The 20,211-nt window shown below is 39.8% G+C and overlaps 1 protein-coding gene across 1 annotated transcript in view; it reads left to right on the forward strand.

Moving 5' to 3' along the window:
* The window catches only part of ABCA2 (ATP binding cassette subfamily A member 2), a gene marked incomplete in the record, with an annotated part of 2,505,641 nt that overhangs the window by 1,707,608 nt on the left and 777,822 nt on the right, over nucleotides 1-20,211 (forward strand). Inside the window, 1 exon segment of the mRNA XM_044058216.1 lies at nucleotides 8,959-9,163. Within this exon segment, the coding sequence (XP_043914151.1) occupies nucleotides 8,959-9,163 (205 nt within the window).

Below are 20,211 nucleotides of genomic sequence, written 5' to 3' on the forward strand. Positions count from 1 at the left end.
CCAATACCTTCAGGTGACGGAAGGGGCCTTACAACTTCAGTCTGTTAATCCCTGCCTTAACCTATGGTGGTAGTACATGCTGTCTGTCCTTCTCCACCCTTTATGGGTGGGTGTGGGTGTACATGTCTTGCTCTCTCTGTCTAGCAGCCTCTGTGTAGCACAAGTCCCTTTGCCCCCCATTTAGATCTCCCTTTCTCTCACATTCCTCCTCTTTTACATTACATTAAATTATTCTATGTCTGTAATGACAGCAAAGTCCCATTATTACCCTTCTGCTGCTGACTTATTTTTACCATTAAACCCTGTTGAAAATGTGTGTCTCTTCCCCTTTAATTGTTTTAAATATCTATTCTTTATCCATGATGCTACATTATTTGACCTAAATGCTCTGATGCAACAAAAGCTTACCCCACTTCAGTTTTACCTCTCAGTTCTTAGCTGTCTGCATCACTACTCTCAATGCATTCCCCTCACTTTCACACACCATCTGCTACACAACTTTCCTGTTACAACAGCTGACTTATTAGCTAACTTTCCCACTTCTGTAAGCAGCCTGTGCAAACCTGTTCCTTATCCAATGTGATCAAGCTAACCACTGTGCAACAAATCCTTATCCAACATGACCAGGTTGACCACTGCATAACAAATCCTTATCCAACATGACCAGGTTGACCACTGCATAACTAATCCTTATCCAACATGAGGTTGACCACTGCATAAAAATCCTTATCCAACATGACTAGGTTGACTACTACATAACAAATCCTTATCCAACATGACCAAGTTAACTACTGCATAACAAATCCTTATCTGACAAGGCCAGGTTGACCACTGCATAACAAATCCTTATCCAGCATGACCAGGTTGACCGCTGCATAACAAATCCTTACCCAACATGAACAGGTTGACCACTGCATAACAAATTCTTATTCAACACAACCAGGTTAACCACTGCATAACAAATCCTTATTCAACACAACCAGGTTAACCACTGCATACTAAGTCCTTTCTACTCACCTTACACTTCTTGATACTCTACCATTTTGTACTTAGGTTACAAAAATATTACCAGACATAATAACCTCTCTGCATCAAACCTGACATGCCCCCCCCCGGCACAAATCAGACATTTCTTAAGATATGAATAAAACAACAAAAAGTTCTATAAACATAACTGCTGTGTGCTTTGGAAGAAATGTGTCCATTAATAAAATTCTCAAACATTCTCCTAGCACAGATACTTACTGTTCCTCCTTATAAGCTATATAAACCTTTGAAAAACATAATTATGTCTTCATGAAACTCTCCTGCTCAGGAGACATTGAAATGAATGTAAGCCTCCTAAAATCCAACTTAACCAAACAGCAGACATATCAATCAACAGCAGTTAAACACTACATCTGTATTTTTCACAGAAGTTTAAGAAATGTAAATAAATAGATCTTCTGGAAGTTTTTCTTCCTCACCATAAATGAGATTGTAACACTAAATTCCTTCAAGCATGACACACAGGAGAAAACGCAACAAAAAAAAATAAAACCCAACCAGACTTTGCAGAAACAAGTTTAATAACTGAAACTGATCACTTTCATCCTTATAGTTATACCAGACTTCATCAGAATTAACTAATAAGCACAAGTACGTTGAATGTCAGCAATCACATGATCAACCTCCATGTGATCGGTGAGCACATAGCCAGTAATCATATTAAAAACATCCACATCGCCAACGCATACAAATCCATACACATTTCAAATATTAATATACACAAAACAGTTAAATTAATCTATTTTTTTTAGAAGTTAAATCTCAGTTGCTGTTCTATATAATAGTTGTAAACTGAAATAGAATTGCTTATTCCTGGCAGTCAGTTCTCTAGTTCATAGGTTGATACTAGGCTATCTGCCCTAGGGCATGGCGTAGCCAGAGTGTGTTTGGCTTTCGCCACCCTTTTAGATTAGTTGACTGTGCCTCTGTATAGTAGGTCACAGAAGATAGCCCTTTTAATGTTAGTTTACTGTGCCTCTGTCTAGTAGGGACACAGAAGAGATCCCAGGGGTAAACCTACGATCTCCCATCCACTTGTCAAGATTTCTCTTGGAGGGTCATTGAGAGGCTCTGCCTAACATGGATTGGAATTTTGTTCCAGAGTGAGGGGAGCCTCTGGGATATGAGTCTGTCCCTCCAGCATGTCCTATTTATTTCTGTGCTAAGGTTTAGCTCTAAGGGATTTGGATTTCCTGAGGTGGAGCATGTCCATTAATTCTGGGTTGGACATGGCTTTATACGTCAGGCACAGATCGCCTCTGAGTAGGCAGTAAGCAACTGAGTAGAGCTGGAGTTTCTTTAGCCTAACTGCGTAGGGCATCTGTTTGAGTCCCTTGATCCTCTTGGTGAGGTACTTTTGGGGTCTCTCCAGTTGCTGCAGGTGTCGGGTAAGGTACATCCCGAATGGGGCATTGTATTCAATTATGGGCCTGATGATTGATGAGTAGAGGGGCACAATGACCTCTCTTGATCTAGATGTGAACCCTTTCGTGATAAGATGGGATATATAGAAGGTCTTTCTAACCCCTTTGGCAACGTGATTGTCAAAGGAGAGATTGCTATCTACTTAGGTCCCCAAATCCCTAACTACTACTTCCGTACTTAATGGATTACCACCTATGTGGTGATTTGTGGGCACTTTGTTTTTCCCCAAAGGGGATGACTATATGCACTTTTTGGCATTTAGCTTTAGGCCATGGCTCTGGCACCAGTTATCTGTCTCTGTGAGACCCTTTTGGAGGATGCTTGTGTCAGTCGGCGAGTCGATTATGGCACCCAGTTTGCAGTCATCTGCAAACTTGGTCAGCCATAGTCCTCCCGTGTTAGCCTGTAACTCAGAGAAATATATACTGAACAAGAGAGGTCCCAGCACTGAGCCTTGTGGGACGCCACTTGTAACTGGTTTAGAGTCTGACATGGCACCTGCAATTCTGACCATGTGGGCTCTATCCCCTGAGCCAGTTTGCAACCCATCTTGTGACATAGGGGTTGATATTTAAGCTGGTGAGCTTATTTATGATGCCCGAGTAGGGTATTGTGTCGAAGGCTTTTGCAAGGTCCAGGTAGGCTGTTTGGACTACCTTCCCTTCATCTATGGCCTTGGTGACTGTTTCAATGAAGTCAACCAAGTTCAGGAGGCAAGATCTGCCCTTAACAAAGCCGAATTGGGTAGGATTCAGTGTTTGGCGGTTCCCAATGTCTTTGTTTATGAGTTCCATGATGATAAGTTCCATAGCTTTGCAGACCAGGCTAGTCAGGCTTATAGGGCGATAGTTTCCGGGGTCCGTTGTGGCACCACCTTTGTGGAGTGGGACCACTGTTGCTGTATGCCATTCCGTGGGTACATATCCTGTAGTAAGGCTGAGATTGAACAGTGACATTATGTGAGGGTTCAGTTCTTCTTGGAGCTCGTGTAAGACGCAGCCCGGGACACTGTCCGGTCGCATTGATGCTGTGTTTTTTGCTTTGGAGAGGGCAGCTCTCACCTGTGCACCTGTGATGTCAGGGAGGCTACACTCTGTTGGGATAGACATTTGCTCTTTTGGGGGGGGAAGGGGAGGAGAAGTTTGCACTGAACCTGTCTGCCAGGATGTTGGCAATGTCTGTGGGTCCAGTGTATTTTTTGTCATTTTGCAATAACTCAGAGCATATCTGGGAGTTTCCACCCAGGTTCCTGACATAACTAAAGAAGGCCTTGTGATTATCTTTAGCGTCTTGTGCAATTTTTCTTTCGAAGCTGGCCTTAGATGATTTTATGAGGGATCGTAGTTTCTTGCTAGTACTGATCAGAGATGCCTTCCTTTTTGGGATTTTGCTCTATCATGTAGTAGCTTCCTCCTTCTGTTGTGTAGCTTATTTATGGCTGGGGTCCACCAGACAGGTCTCCTGCCTTTGGAGGAGTGAGTCTTGGTTTTATTTGGGATAGCACGGTCCATACATTCCTGTAGGTGTCCATAGAATGCATTTGTAAAGGATTCTGCGGTTTGGGCCATATTTTCTACTGGCCCGGGGGCTTTGAAGGATTCCACCTCGGTTTTGAGAAGTGTGAAGTTTGCTTTTGAGAAGTTCTTCACCGTGGTTTCCTTGGCTGGGGGTGGGGACAGGATATGGATGTCCAGTGAGATTAATTTATGGTCAGATCTTACCAATGAGGGGTATATCTCTGATATGGAACATAGAGTCCCCATGTTGGTGATGATCAGGTCCAATATGTTTTCCCCTCTTGTGGGAGTGGTGACCAGTTGTTCCATAGCATTTGAGTTTATAAATTCTAGGAACCGTTGGGCGAGGGTGTTGGGGCTTGAGTAGTGCTCCCAGTCTATGTTTGGGTAGTTGAAGTCACCCAGTATAATGGTGTTTGGAGAGACCTTCATATTCTCCAATGTTCTCAGGAAAGCCGAGTGGGGTTCCTGAGTTTGGGAGGGTGGTCTGTGGCAGGCTACAAACTGAAAGGCAGTTTTACCCACTGTTAGTTGCACATGGATGGTCTCTGATGCTTTGTGCAGTGCCACTAACCTGGAGGTGTGGGTATCTTTGATGAATATGGATACTCCCCCTCCTTTTGTGGTTTGGTCCGAGTTTTGGGGCCGAAAAGCATGGTATGAGGTATAACCTGGTAGTGCTGGGGTGCTCTCGGGAGCCTTGAACCAGGTTTCTGTTACTGCACAGATATCGATATTCTCCATACTGAGAAGAGCCTCAAGTGCGTGCATCTTGAGGTTTAGACTTCTGGCATTGAGCAGCATTACCCTTAGTTTCTTTTTCCTTGTGTTGTCTATGGAGGTGGGTTTGTCTTTTGAGCCTTGACTAAAAAAGGCACTATGGGGATGGCAAGAGCCTTAGCCAGTATTCGAAAGCCCAGGGGTGACAGGTGCAAGCCGTCCATAGTGAAGCAACGTGGCTTGTCGAGCATGTCATCCCAGGCTGACAGACACTGGATCCCCTTTGAATGACACCAATTCTTTAGCCAATTGTTAAAATTGATCATTTTGTCTTTATACTGTGGCATCATTCTTGGTGAGGGTAAGATGCTACTCAAGGTCAGGGTCATACCGGCCTGGGCTACATGATCAGAGAGCTCTTTTATGTCTCTTTTCATGTAGTCCAGGGAGGTACGTCTCAGGTCATTCACACCAGCATGGGCAATGACGGAGTCATATTTGTACTTGCTTTGGAGTGACCTGAGTGCTTGTTCAGCCTGGTGAGTGGGACGTCAGTGTGTCTGACAACAGAGTCACCTATTACAAGTGTATTAGGTGTGTTGTTTAGCCTTAAGGGCTGTGACTGTGTGGCACACTGACTTTGTGAACTATGTGATATGTGGATATTGTTGTGGGGTAGCGGTTGCTTGGATGTCTGCTTTGGAGGTCTCTGCTGCTTGGGCAGATTTTTATTTAGAGCCTCCGAGTATGTTTTTGTGTGTTTATGTGTTTGGTTTGCTGTTGCGATAGGTCTTTGTTAGACTGGATTTGTGGTGTGTGTGGTTACCTTCTCCACCTGACTGACTGCGCCAGTACTGGGTTGAGAGAGCTCAGCCTCCAGTTTGGCTATATAGTTGCATCTCTCACATATATTTGAGCTTGTTGGGAGGAGGAGAGTGTGGTCTGTGTACATAAGGCAATTGTAACATTGCCTCAAGATTCCCAGATTCACCAGCTGGACTGGAGAGTAAACCTGAAACTGACTTTTGGACATACCAGAATAGTATAAGGAACTACTTTTTGACTGATCAAAAAGGACCAGTAGGAAGCCAAGTACTTAAAGGGAGTATAAGAGGGTGTAGTGCTTTAAGTTTATTAGTGCTTACTTAGAAGATTACTTATATGAGCAACTGCAGGGCTTTAGAATGAAAATAGAGTGCTTACTTTGAGATTTAGAACAGTTCTAAGGGAAAAAGTGAAGAGCAGACTTTGTGGTGCCGGGAATAATTTAAACCCATTTAAGCAGCACTGCCCCATGCTGCGCTATGCACAAAATCGTGCAAATCCGGGTTTTAAAGCAGGGAAACTGAAAGAGATAGGAATTGACCCAAAACAGCCAATAAGCTACTAGTTTCAGGGATGAGACCACTCCTCCAGGGACAGATAGGCTGCTCAAAGCTCCCCACTCTCACTGGTGAACAGAGAAGCTTCCTCCTATCCAAGTAAGGATATGGGCAACACAGGAAACTATACCACAGTCCAGAATTCAGGAAAACCTGAAATCTGGACTAATCTAGTTCAGCAAAGGTGGGAAAAGAGAATATTTTTTTGTTTTTTTCAGGAAACAGCAGAAAAACACTCAGAAAACACTGTAAATGCTATAAACAGGCTAGTGCACTTTAGTGTGTAGCCTACAACAGTTATACAATACAAAAATGACTTAAATTGATATAAAACAAGTGCAAAAACTGTAAAAAGCAGAAGGCAAATGCAATTTAAACTTTTTAAAGCACAGATCAGTTAGAAATTTGCTTTTTAGGCCGGAAAAGGCAGTCGGAGCAAAAAAACAGAGAAAAAAATACTTAAATCTGGAAAAGTCTCTCTTGGGTATCTCTGTTGCCTGTATCACTCTGCAGGACACCACAAGGAGCTGTGCGGAGTTGTATACTGGCGCAAAACCACGCAAATGCGGGTTTTAAAGCAGGGAAACTGAAAGAGATAGGAATTGACCCAAAACGGCCAATAAGCTACTAGTGTTCAGTTTTATATGCCAGAATATTTCCCCTGTATAACACACCATTTTCCCACCAACCACCCCTCACATTTTTATTTACCTTCTCCAAGTTATAGTTGGAACATCGATATACTATCCCTGGGATTCATTAACAGTCGTGTAGGCTTCACGTGAAGCCTACACAGTTTTGCAGCGTTAGTGTGATGAGCATCAGTACTGACTGAATGCACATGCTGCTTATTTCACTTACACATTTGTAAGCACGTTTTCATGGCCAGCAGAAGAGTTGGCATCCATGAAAAGATGCAGGGAAGCTCAAGCATAAAATGTAAACAAAACGGCTTGTCTGTAGCCAACCTATTATGCTCCTAAACTGGCATTAATATTAGGTCTTATCCCCTTTCATTATTCATTAACTCTCCCCTAACAGACCTATCCCATCATAAAATGATCGTCTATGCAAGTGATCATCCACTCTTAAAATCAGTTAACTACACTTCTGAATTACAAGCCCAGCTTCAGAAACAATCCACCCTGTATGTCATTGCTTCAATAACAATAAAATAAACATAAATTCAAATAAAAAAAAAAACAAAACAATGATTTTTGGCACTTCACAAAGTTAGCCAATGCCTCTGACTTGCAGATAAAAGACCCACAGTACAACTGAGTACTCACAGTTCAATTCGGTTAGGTCCACTCCTCAGTTAGATCCAGTTGTAAATTTCTCATACTGTGTAGAAACAATGGTTCCGAGGATCTTTGCTACACTAAACTATACTTAGAAATCTGTCAGTCATCTGACTGTTGACTGTAGAAAAGCAGTAGTAAAGATTACCGTATTTCCAAAATTAGTGTGTCATCTCTGCCTGACCACCTCCATTGAAGTCTTCTACAATCTTCACAGTGTAAACTATGTTGATTTTCTATGGCTTGCTAGCAAGTGATCAGTCGTTATATTCTAGATTCAACTACTAGACTACTGATTACTGTCCGTGGCTTTGTTGTCTACCACTCTCAGTTATGAATTCTGTCTACATTTAGCCCACAAACTCTCCTATTTCATTACCTGCTATTCTTTAAGAAATCAAACTCCATGTTTGTTTACCCTACAAAGGCATATCTTCACTTTAACTACAACTGATAGAGCATTCTCTGAGTTAAGCTATGCCATGTTGAACTCAGTCCCATCACACAGGCCCTTCCTTTCCTCCTTTTAAAAATCCCTTTCTTTACATGTAATAGGTTCACAGATTCATAGGATGTTACTAGGCTAGTCGCTCTAGAGCCTTTACAAGCCTAGCCTTGTTAAGCCCGAGTATCCCAGTTTGTTTGCAGAATGAATTTATGAACAGAGTGGGTCTGTGATTAATACAGGCTACCTCTGTCCATGAGGAACATAGGTGCACCCCAGGGGCAGCCTCTACAACCTGCAGTTAATTCTAGCAGTATCCCCATGAATTTACTCTCTACTTATGCAAGTAATACCTATAGTTCTCCTTAACAGTTCTTTCAGCCTTCATTTTTTTAACTTTAGACTTTAAATCTTCTATCATCTGTGACCTCTGACTTTACATTTGTATGCATCAACTTTTTCATTTTGTACTGCACCTGACATAGTTAATGTAACCAGTGATGTAATCTGTGAAGCAATATCCAAATGTAATCCATTGCTAAAGTTATTGTGAGTCTTTTAATGTACTACAACAGTCAATATACTTTTATTCAGGACTGTTTCTAAAGCATGAGTGCTACCTTATATTGTTAGTCTCAAACATACAACCTTGCTATTGGAATTTTAACATTTGAACCATGATAAGCTGCTTTGTGTTTGGTGCAGAAAGTCTGTATCAGCTGGGAAATGTCTTACTGTCATTTGTGTTTATATTACTGTGTGACATGACTGGGTCATGGCTGAAAAGGGTCAGTTTGATCAACCCACCCACTTAGTTAAGAAATTAAATAAAAAATGAAATATGCCTTTTTGAACTGATCTTCTCATAAGTCCAAATGTGAAATCTCAGTAGCCATGCCCATTTCTAAAGCTTGCTAGACAAAAGGTGAGTAAGCCTGCTGTGTATAGTGCCTCCATTCCGATAACATTTGATTGTGTAACTGCAGAAATAGTTAGAGATAGAAGGATATTAATATCCTGAAAGAGCACACTCTGTACCTGTGTTGAATGTGCATTTCTTGCTCTGTCACACTGCTGTAGCAGAAGGATTTCTGATTGTATTTCTGTTTTTCTTTCTACAGTCACTGATGTCTACCACTGCGTTTGGACTCGGCTCAAAGTACTTTGCTCTTTATGAAGTGTCTGGTGTGGGCATTCAGTGGCATACCCTAAGTCAGTCGCCAGTAGAAGGGGATGACTTCAACTTGCTGCTCTCTGTTGTTATGCTTATCATTGACGCCATTGTTTATGGAGTGCTGACATGGTATATCGAGGCTGTGCACCCAGGTAATATTTGCATTGAAGATGTAGCGAGGGCACCATACCCAAGATCCTTGAATCAGTTTTGTGGTGTTCAGTGATACAAACTATGGCATTTACACAACTGCAGATCTGCTGAAAGTATGCACTTTGTTGCATGAGTACAGTTAATAAGTTAAAAGTATTTGTTAGCAAATTAAACCAATTGGTAAATGACCTGGACCTTAGACAAGGGTTAATGTATTGTGTGGTTTACAAAACAAGTTTCTTGATGAGTAGTGATGTTAAAACTCCAGAACTGAGTTTTTTAAACCTATAGAGGAAGCTCTTTTATGCATCACACCAATTAGGTGCTCACATATTCCTTGCTTATGCATTTTTTTGTGTTGGTATAGCAATCTCTTTGTGACCTAGCTGCTTATTTTTTATTTATTTATTTATTTTAATTTTCTGGATTTCACAGAATGGAGGTAGTGTAGCTAGGTCTTCATTCAGTTTGAATGAAATGTCATTTCACTTAGGTTGAGTGGCATTAATTGTACTAGACTAGTTTGCTCCATTTCTTGAAGTATGGAACGTTTTAAAAACAAGCCAATAAGATTACATAGTGTTTGGACAGAGCTAATATATTTCTGAATCCCAGGGTAAGTTTCTGTTTTATAGGGATTTTAGGTGTTTTTTGTTGGCTTTTTTGAATCAATAAATAAAGTTTAATGGATAATTTGTGAGTTTGCTTGTAGTCTAGTTTTGAGGTAATTTTTGATCATTTTTTTGTATTGCCAGTTCAGCTTTTGACATAGTTTCAGTAACTTAATGAAGTTTCTTGGCATTGTTAGTTTTATATATCTATGTTAATATATTTTCAGTCCTTTACAGTAGACAGAACAAGTCTGTTTTCAATAATGCCACTTTCTACTTGGCTACTTGCAGTCAATCTTTTGCGTTTTATTATTTATCTTTTTCATTTTTGAAAGAATTAATTTAATTATTAGTGGATAGAGTCATGTGGACAGTGGTGTTTTGTGGGTGGTACTATGTTGTGTTAGCTTATTTTGCATCTGAAGTTACTTTCTTCACATTAAATGAATAGGACATTCGGCCAGTTTTTTATTTACTAGTTTGATTTACTTTTTCTTTCAGTCTAAATGTAGATTTTAGTTTAGGAGGGTTGGTTTAAGAGTTTCAACGTTTTTTATAGAGGAATGTGTATCTTTATTTTGCTTGTACATTTGCTTTAGCTTTTAGTGATTTCATACTGTGGGTGTAAAGGACTTTTAGAAGCTTTGTATAAAAAAATGAGACCACAATAAATAATTTCAAAACTTTTCCCACCTTTAATGTGACCTATAAGCTGTACAATTCAATTGAAAAACAAACAAATCTGTTAGGGGAAAAATATAAAAAGTAAAAAATGTACAATAAGCTAGTTGCATAAGCATGCACACCCTTAAACTAATATTTCTTTATTGAAGCACCTTTTGATTTAGTTACAGCATTCAGTCTTCTTGGGTAGTTGCCACCTCACAGCAAGAGGTTCTCTGGTTCGATCCTCAGTTGGGGTGCCTTCTATGTGGAGTCTGTATGTCCTCCCTGTGGTCGCGTGAGTTTCCTCCCACATCCCAAAGACATGCTGTATGTGGATTGGACACTCTAAATTGGCCATAGGCATAGGTGCGTACATGTGTGCTTTCTGTGGAAGGTTGGGCGCCGGGCTGGCAACTCGACACCGTAAAACTCCACTGCCAATCATGAGCGGACAGATGATCCGCTGTGGCGACCCCTAACTGGGAAAAGCCAAAAGAAGAAGAAGAAGAAGATGGTGCTTCAAGAAGATAAACACTTGATGATTTGCTGGGAGTGTACATAAAAACATATCTATTCATTGTACCAGGAACCAGTGTGTATATTTGTCTGTGTTAACATGTAAACAGTAAGAGTTCATTGTATTCTGAAGGGAAGCTCATTGTAACAATGTCAGACCTGTAAATATCAGTCTGGGCAGCTTGTAAGAACCCATGATCAGCTGATTTACCATATCCCCACTAAGCTAGCTGTGTAAGTTTGAGGAAATGAGTTAATCATGCGTAACAAATCTTTCTACTTTCTGCACATCAACCTTGGTATGTCATTTTCATGCCTTTTTGAACCCCCCCCCCCCCCCACTGCTTTTTAATTTATGCCTTAAGCTGGATATGGTTAATCTGCTTATGTATTGTTCTGTCTTTGAAATATGCATTTTCAGTTGAGCTGTACCATCTGTGTGTTTGTTGGTTTACTCTGGGTCTCGTCTTCTAAAAAGTACAATACTGCATTAATTTACTTATTCCTTTAAAATATTTAATTTTTATCACATCTAGCATTTCCTGCCTGTTCTTCGCCTGTAAACTTGTAAATCTCTTGTGCTATGCTTTTTGCTCAGAAATTTGCATCTTTTTCCTTGCCATCCTATATACTGCAGCATTCCTTCCTAAGTATTTGTAAAGACTGAATCTCTAGAGGTGACTATAGCAGTCTAGGTGGGACTCTCATGAACTATTCTCTAGAGAGCATTAATGAATTGCTTTCTGTTGATTATGCACATATCTATGTCTGACACATGATGAGAAGTTGAAATGCTGAATCAAACACTATCAAAGAAATAAACCATAAATGAAGATATCAGAAATGACATTTTGTTTTAAATAGACCTGGTGATGGGTGTAATATCATTACATGCCTCTTAATGCATAAAGACAAATCAAACACTGGATGTGAATAGCATGATGTGGGTGTAATAATTCTGTGTTAGTCTTTCACTGAAAGTAGTTGGGGCATCTGGATTTGAGAGTCAGTAATTTTGTTATACGTTTACTTGGGTCTCTACAAAACGTGGCAATGCTTTGGTAAGTTTGAGTCTTGTTCTTCTACATGTTCTGTCTCATCTAAAAATATCCCGTCCCTCAGGCCCTCCAGCTGACCTTGCTTTTTTTATAAACTAAAACATTTTTGTTAGAAAGGAACAGAACATGACGAGTGTTCATTTTTTTCTTTTATATGCATTTATTTTAGGAACACATTTATTTTAATGTAATGTCCGGTGCTTCCCTTGTTGAAAGCATGTACTTTGCTTAGACCTTTGCTCATCAGGAACTCTGATTTCCTCTTTGTAGCCCAAGTATTCAGTGTGCTTGCGAAAATGCTTTTTTTCTTTTGCAGAAAGAGATGTTTTGATTTACGTAAACATTAACTCTTGGTATTTAGGTTGTTTTTTTAGGAAAACCATCCACCACATCTGGAAGACAAAATTATGTACATGTCCTGCCACAATTTATTTATTGTGCAAATCAAATCCTGAACAAGTATGTTTTTTTCAGTTTTCACTTGTGTAGCATTGAAGTGTCCAGGCCTTTCTAATTTTTTTCTTCGGTGCATATGTCGTAAAGGTGGGAGTACAGTAAGATGTCTTAAAATGCCCTCACTTCATTTTCTTAGGACTGCTGTGATAAACAGCGGTACTTATCTTGGGACTTCTGTACATGCCTTTAAGCAGTTCTCACTGTGATGTACGTTGTGGTAGAAAAAAACTTAAGAAATGCCGTTTTTGTCCAGTAACTGAAAATACAAAGATGATGAATTACAAGTGTGATATAATACCTTTTTATTGGACTGATACAGGTTTGCAGTTACTCAACCTTTCGAGCTGGCATGAGCCCTTGGTTGGGAGTTAGCCTTGTCCTAGCATGAAAGCTCAAGTAACTGCAAAGCCTGTCTTGATCTAATAAGTGGCATTATTACAGCATGCCCATTTTACCAATATTTTTATATTCTGTGATGTACCTGAAAATTAAGACCACAAGAGGGAAGCAGAGAGCCATTGACATCGCTCCAGCTATCCAGACAACTATCTGAATGCAGAAGTACCAGACCTGTCAGAATGTGTGTTACTGCATGTTTATGCCTCTGACCTCAGATTGGTGCAGTTTACTGGGAGAGAGATTCTTATTTTCCCCGTTTTGTGTATTTACTCATTACTTTGCCTCTCTTCTTACTGTTGCTGCCTCTTTCCTTTTGTCATTCTTACTGCCAGCCCTCAGCTCCATCGAACTCTTTATGTTGCTTATAGACTTCAGAGAAAGGTCCTTTTTATGGCAAAAACAGCAAACTTTTATTCACATAATTTCGTACCTTTGAGATGTCACTTTGCAGGCCTGCAGTTATTTGTTGGGGTGATCTTTCTCTTTATAGCTTGTGTTTAGTGCCACTTTTTTATTAGCAGTGATGTGACAAACAGCAAGCCACAATTACTTCAGGAACCCACTGGGTCATGCAGGTGATAGGAAGATTCCAGTCTTCCCAGACTCTATGAATGTTACAGTCCCCGATCCTGGTGTCCTGTGTTGGTTGGACTCTTACATGGAAAGTAAGAAGTCTGTGTTGTTAGACCATCAAACACTGCAAGATGAAAGCTTAGTCCACTTTTGCTTGGATTTCAAAAACCTGTAGCACTTGCTTTCTTATTCCTTCTACTGACTTTTCTTTTGGCTTTTGAAGATACCTTTTAAGGTATACAATAGCCAATGTGCTTACTGTAAATTGTGTGTTCCTCACAGAAACAAGTTTGGTCAAATTACTGTCTTTTTCCACTTATGTAAGCAGAGAATTTAAAATGTAAAAAAAAAAATATAGGAAACTGCTTTGCGTAGCAGAACAATCCAGTATATTAAAAGGATGTTTACAAACGTTGATGTCGTGAGCACCACTACAAACAGCTCCACGCTCCACATGTGTAAGCAGAGAATTTAAAATGTAAGTAAAAAAACAAAACAAAACAGGAAACTGCTTGGCGTAGCAGAACAATCCAGTACATTAAAAAGATGTTTACAAACGTTGTTGTCGTGGGCACCACTACAAACAGCTCCACAGGATGTAACACAAACCAATAACTGCTGAAACACAGAAGTCATTCCTCAATCATCTGCCAAAAAACAACAGTTTATTTAAAAATCATCTGCTCATTCTTTGAAAGCTTACTCATGCCACGTAGACGCTCCACAAAAAATAAAGTAGCAGACAAAAAAAGGCAGAGAGTAATGAACTGGGCAGCCACAGACCATGCCCAATACATGTCTTGGATGCTCCAGACTACCAGAACATGGCAGAAGAGTGCTAAAATCCTTTTATACAAGACATTATCTTTAAAATGTAAGACTTTTTATGTTGAATAATGTCATTATGTAATAGTAGTGTTCTTCTCCTGTATGTGAGTAACACAGGATTTACCCACAGTTGCCTTTGTTTAATCACTCAGGCTTCACAGTTGTGATCAAGCCATACAATATGTGGGTAAAATCTTGCATTGCCCACATCCAGTTATGGATTATTGCTAAACTCTAAAGTGAGGACGCTGGTTAGAAACCAGTCAGCATGCCCATTGTAAATCCAGCTTCCAGCATTACCCACAGGAATAAATCCAGATGGCTGTAGCTGTTATAGACAAAACTCACCATGTTCTGCACTTCTGTAAGTGGAGGAAGGAAACCAGGCCATGAACCAGGTAGGAGACAACTCTCCAGCCTTCTGAAACAATGATGACAAAAAAACAGAAAGAAAGAAAATATCTACAAACTCTTAAAATAAAAATATCAGCTTGCCATCCATCCGCAAGACTGTTGATGTTATGAGTTTGGTGTCTCTGCACATTCAAAACATGCAATAACATGTACAACTATTTTATGTGAAAAACATCAGGAGTTATGCAAGTGTCCTCACATAAGCCATAGGATGCAAGCACACTCCTTGGTTCCAAAAAAAAGTGGCACATGGCACAGACTGCATCTTACTTAGTGTACTATGGAAGCATTGGTATTATATACCTCTCAACTGGCCCTGATTTTGACTCAACTTTTAGCTCTGTCCCTCTTAATCCCTCCTAAAACTAGTGACTTTTGGAGAAAAGATGGTGAATTACACTTAATGAATAATGACAATAATTAAGAGTTACAGACTTTTACTTTGGGAAATGTGAATGAATTCATATGCTCTGATTCTTTCAATGTCTGAAGTTAATAGCACTAAGATTTTAAAAGTGTCCCCGATTGTCCTTGAGTTTTTCTGGATTTGTCCCTGATTCTGTTGAAATTTGTCCCTGATTGGTTGAGAGCTAGTACATTAGGAAGCCAGATGCAGTCATGGAACATGGCAGAAAAACAGTTGTTGTTGCAACAGAAATAAGTTCATAAATACAATGCTGTTAATTAAAATGTTAAACATGTAATAGCTGTAATCCAGTCCTGTGCATGGCTGATACTGGGTTATCCATGATTTACCTTACTAATACGATCAGTCAGGCTTCACTCTTGTGATCAAATCATGCCAGTTATGAGCAAACCCTGCATTATCCCCACCCAGTTGTGGATTATTGCTAAATGAACAGATTAAAAAAATAGGAATGAAAAGGAAGGGGGTAGAAATAGTCAAAGTAGATCAAATAGGAACGTAAGCACTAGAGGGAGACAAATAACAGTACTCTGCAGTAGTTACTAAATTCTTCAAAGTCAGATGTAAAATACCATTGTAAATAGTTAATAAATGCATTAGTAATACAAACGTTCAATTAAGCAGTCTAATAACAATAAAATAGTAAAATGACTAAATGCATGCATACATGTATACATAATTACTGTATCAGATATTTTATCAAAAGCTCATTGTTCATATCCAAGGGTTATAAAGCATCAAACCCAGTAACTTTAGAACCACATTTTAGAAAGCTAATGAGGAGCTCCACTATCATTAACTGTTTTGGCTTGTACAAAGCCACCCTCAATGAGGCGTTGACAAATACAGCCAATATTCTTTTTAAACCAGAACGTTGGTTTACTTTCTGAAGTGTTATCAGTCCTAGGGAATGGAGGTTTGAGTGTGGTACTGTGCCCACAGCCAATAATTTTAATAAAAAAAGATACCCAGGTACCCTCTTCCCATTGAGAATAATGGCAACACTAAAGTTGAAAAATATTTTACAACACTGTTTGTGAGGGCAGTAGAATGAATGCAGGCATGATCTGTGTTTGCTATTAACAGTAATCCTTAAGATTATTGATACTATGAGGTTGGCATTTCTGCACAGTCAAAGTATGCCCTAATATTTACAGCTATTGTATGTGCAGAACAGTTTGTCTCTTGAGAGTGCATCAAAAGACCATTAATTCTACACAAAATCCCAGAAGCCAAGTCACTAAAAGGAGTAATCTTATTTGAATATTCTTGAAACAAGATGCAACAACAAGGTATTTGTTGCTTTGAGTAGAGCAGCCTTGAAAGTTTAAATAGTTGCTCTTTCACATCAGCATTTTTTCAGATAGTGATACACTGTTGCAGACCATTTCTATTGATGGACAGTTGGGCAAACCTAGACTACAAGTAACTTAAACATTGACTCTGGGTAGAGTGTAAAGCAAGTTCCCCATGAAATACTCCCCCCATAACACCTTACTTAATGCAACATCCTCTGAAATTATTTGGGGCAGATTACCCAGTTTTGGCAAAATGGTTTATCACTCAAGACAAAGTCAAAAAACTATACCGTTGTCTTTCCTTCTAAACTGCATGAACTGCAGGGTTTGTTTGTCAGCAAAAACAGTAAAAGCTGAATTCTTCTAAGTTTAACTTTCTGCTTCTTCAAAGCAGTATTCTTCCAGTACTGTGTGAACTGTATGTAGTTTTAAAATCTTTTGATGCATTGCAACTAGAAAGAAAAATTGCCAAAACTGCAAAAAAGTAACTTTTAAAATTCCTGCTGAAGGCATAAGTGTTATTGAAATGCCTTCCCACTTCCTGAAAACATCATAACATACAAGGAAGACGTATCTTATTGTGTGGGTAAGTGTTAATTAGGGTTATTCTATTGTGGAAGGGATTGTAAAGCAATTGGGTAATGGCCATCCTGTTAAATAAACAGTTTAGCAAACAATTAACTATATCTTTTAAATGAAGTTTAAAAAAAATGTCATGTTCTTTAACATTTGCTGAACAGTTAGATTCAACAATCTGGTCACTAAGGGCAGCTAATTGCGGAAGAGATTTTGTTTTTGATATACTTTCTCCTTACTTGTCGCAAGCAGCATTGTTATATGGCTAATCAAGTAAATTGAGTTTTGCTACTTTTATCCTACGATAACCTCTCATGTGTTATATAATAATAAAGTAAACGTTCAGTTGATTTCTGTGGTTCCCCTAACATATATGCTGTTCCATTATTGAAGAGCTTTGGTCTCTTTGGGAATTATACAAGGCCAGCATAGTCTAATGAACTGCAGTTGTTGTGTCTCTTTCGGCTTTTCCCGGTTAGGGGTCGCCACAGCGGAACTCTGGTCCGCTAATGATTGGTAGTTGATTTTTACGTGCCAAGTTACCAGCCCTGACGCACAACCTTCAATGAAGGTACGCCCATTCACGCATGTCTCAACGCAGAAGACGCTCTAGCTGAGAATCAAACCGGACAGCGTCTTATTGTGAGGTGAAAATGCTACCGCAGTACCACCACCACCGCGGATTAGTCTAATGAACTGCAGTCATTTATATAAATGGATATGTGTGTGTGTAAATGGGTCTACTTCACATCCATCCATGACTGAAATCTCATTTGACTGACTTTCATTTGACCAAGACCAAAATACCTAATTTTCAAAATACTGAAAACTCACTTCACTGAAACTCATTATACTGAAAGCTTACAATGCAGAATTTCAAAATACTAACTTGTAAACCATAACCATGCACACTTACAACACCAATGACTAACTCTTTCCAGAACTTAAAAACTACTTATGTACCCTCTTAACAGAAACCAGATGATATAAAACCAAACTAGGTGGGGGGCTACACCCCCCAATGTGGGGGGGCTGTGGCCCCCTCACCCCCCAACTATATATACTAACTCCAGGATTGCACTACAGTGGGGAAAAGGGCATATACCTTTTACTTGCTTTACAGTACTCTACACACTGCCACTACTGCTGGGAACGCACAAAACATCTGCCATATTACTTTAGATACTTCCCATAAAAATGTAAACAGACACGCCCACATTTAAAAACACTACAGTACTTCTTTCCACATGACTATTGGTATTTTGACAGTCAGCACTGTAAGTTACAGTAATTATTTTTATCACAAGCAAGTCACAGGAGAAGGGAAGACCACGTCACATTTATAGCTTGCAATTCAGTATAATGAGATTCAGTCAAATGAGTTTTCAGTATTTTGAAAATTCGGTGATATGGTGTCGGTCAAATGAGATTTCAGTCATGTGAAGTAGACCCATGTAAATATACATATGTATGTATATTTATATATAAAATTTGTTTACTGGCATAATGCACTGAGCATTATTTTCCAGTTTCAGGCTCAGCCTGTGAGAAGTACAAAACATTTCACAAACAAAACTACAGAAACGTAAGCAATAACCGGATAGTTCACACTAATTACATAGAAAAAAAGCCGTGTATATACCGGGAACAAGCACAGTGCAGTGTATAATCAAGCAGAGTATAATGTACAATATGCACATTGGTTTCTAAACTAGGCCAGTCTTCAGTGAATCTTGTGAGAGGAGAAGAGCCTCGGAAAGGAGGTAGGTTAGTTGGTGTCCTGTGTTAAAGCAGAAGCTTTTGGCTTGGATGAAGAAGTGCTTTTTGAGTTGCAGTCTGAATTTGGAATAAGTGCTAATTTCCTTAATGTCAATAGAGAGAGCTTATCCACGGTGGTACAGCGGTAGCGTTGTTACCTCACAGCAAGAGGTTCTCCTGTTCGATTCCCAGCTGGAGTGCCATCTGTGTGGAGACTGCATGTCCTCCCCGTGGTCGAGTGGCCTCCAATAGACATGCGTGAATGGGCGTGCCTTTGCTGAAGGTTGGGCGTCGGGCTGGCAACTCGGCACCATAAAAATTGACTGTCAGTCATTAGTGGACCGGAGTTCCACTGTGGTAACCCCTGACTGGGAAAAGCCGAAAAGACAAACAACAACAATAGGGAGAGCTTGCCAAAGAGTATTGTGCTAAGAAGAGAAAGCATTTTCAGTGCTGTGGAGTCTGCTTCTAGGATAATGAAAGTTGGAGTAATGAATAGTGTATCAGATTGTATGAGGAGGTTTCTCTTTGTGAAGTCTAGATGCAAGAAGAGTAAATGTGTACAGATGGAGTAGTTTGTAGAGTTGGGATCCTAAAGGTAGGTTAGATCTTTGTTTTATGGGTAGCCATTTGGCTTTTTCTAGGGTGATACAGTGATTACTCATTTTAAACTTCTTGATACATGAGACTTCCTTTGTTAATGCAACCATGTTCCTTGTCTCGTCTTGCATTCATGCTTCTTCCCATTGAAGAGATTTTCCAGTGGTTTTCATAGCTGAAGCTAGTGTGTGTGTGTGTGTGTGTGTGTGTGTGTGTGTGTGTGTGTGTGTGTGTGTGTGTGTGTGTGTGTGTGTGTGTGTGTGTGTGTGTGTGTGTGTGTGTGTGTGTGTTTGTGTTGTGTGTGTGTGTTTGTGTTGTGTGTGTGTGTGTGTTTGTGTTGTGTGTGTGTGTTTGTGTGGTGTGTGTGTGCGTGTGTATGTGTTGTGTGTGTGTGTGTGTGTGTGTGTGTGTGTGTGTGTGTGTGTGTGTGTGTGTGTGTGTGTGTGTGTGTGTGTTTGTGTGTGTGTGTGTGTGTGTGTGTGTGTGTGTGTGTGTGTGTGTGTGTGTGTGTGTGTGTGTGTGTGTGTGTTTGTGTTGTGTGTGTACGTCTTCATGCTGTTCGACATCCATGTAGGTTTCCTCCAGATACTTCAGTTTATTTCTATTACTCAGAGACAAGCTGCTTAATTTAACCGGTCTTCATTATTCAAACATATAACATTTGCTTATGTGGCTCAGGAACTGTCTGAAAAGGGTCTGTGAAGGCTCTGTTCATGTAAAATATCAGTAAAAAATTATTTACGGTTATCTTTCCATCTCATGTCTTCATCAGTAAGTACCCTTCCTCACTACAGCATTGCACTCTATGACTTATCTGTCTCACCCCCCCCCAGTTCTGCACTACTGCTATTGCAGAGTATCAGTTTG

The sequence above is a fragment of the Protopterus annectens genome, chromosome 16.part0, assembly GCF_019279795.1.
Source record: "Protopterus annectens isolate FY-2018-M chromosome 16.part0, PAN1.0, whole genome shotgun sequence".
NCBI classification, from domain to species: Eukaryota; Metazoa; Chordata; order Ceratodontiformes; family Protopteridae; genus Protopterus; species Protopterus annectens.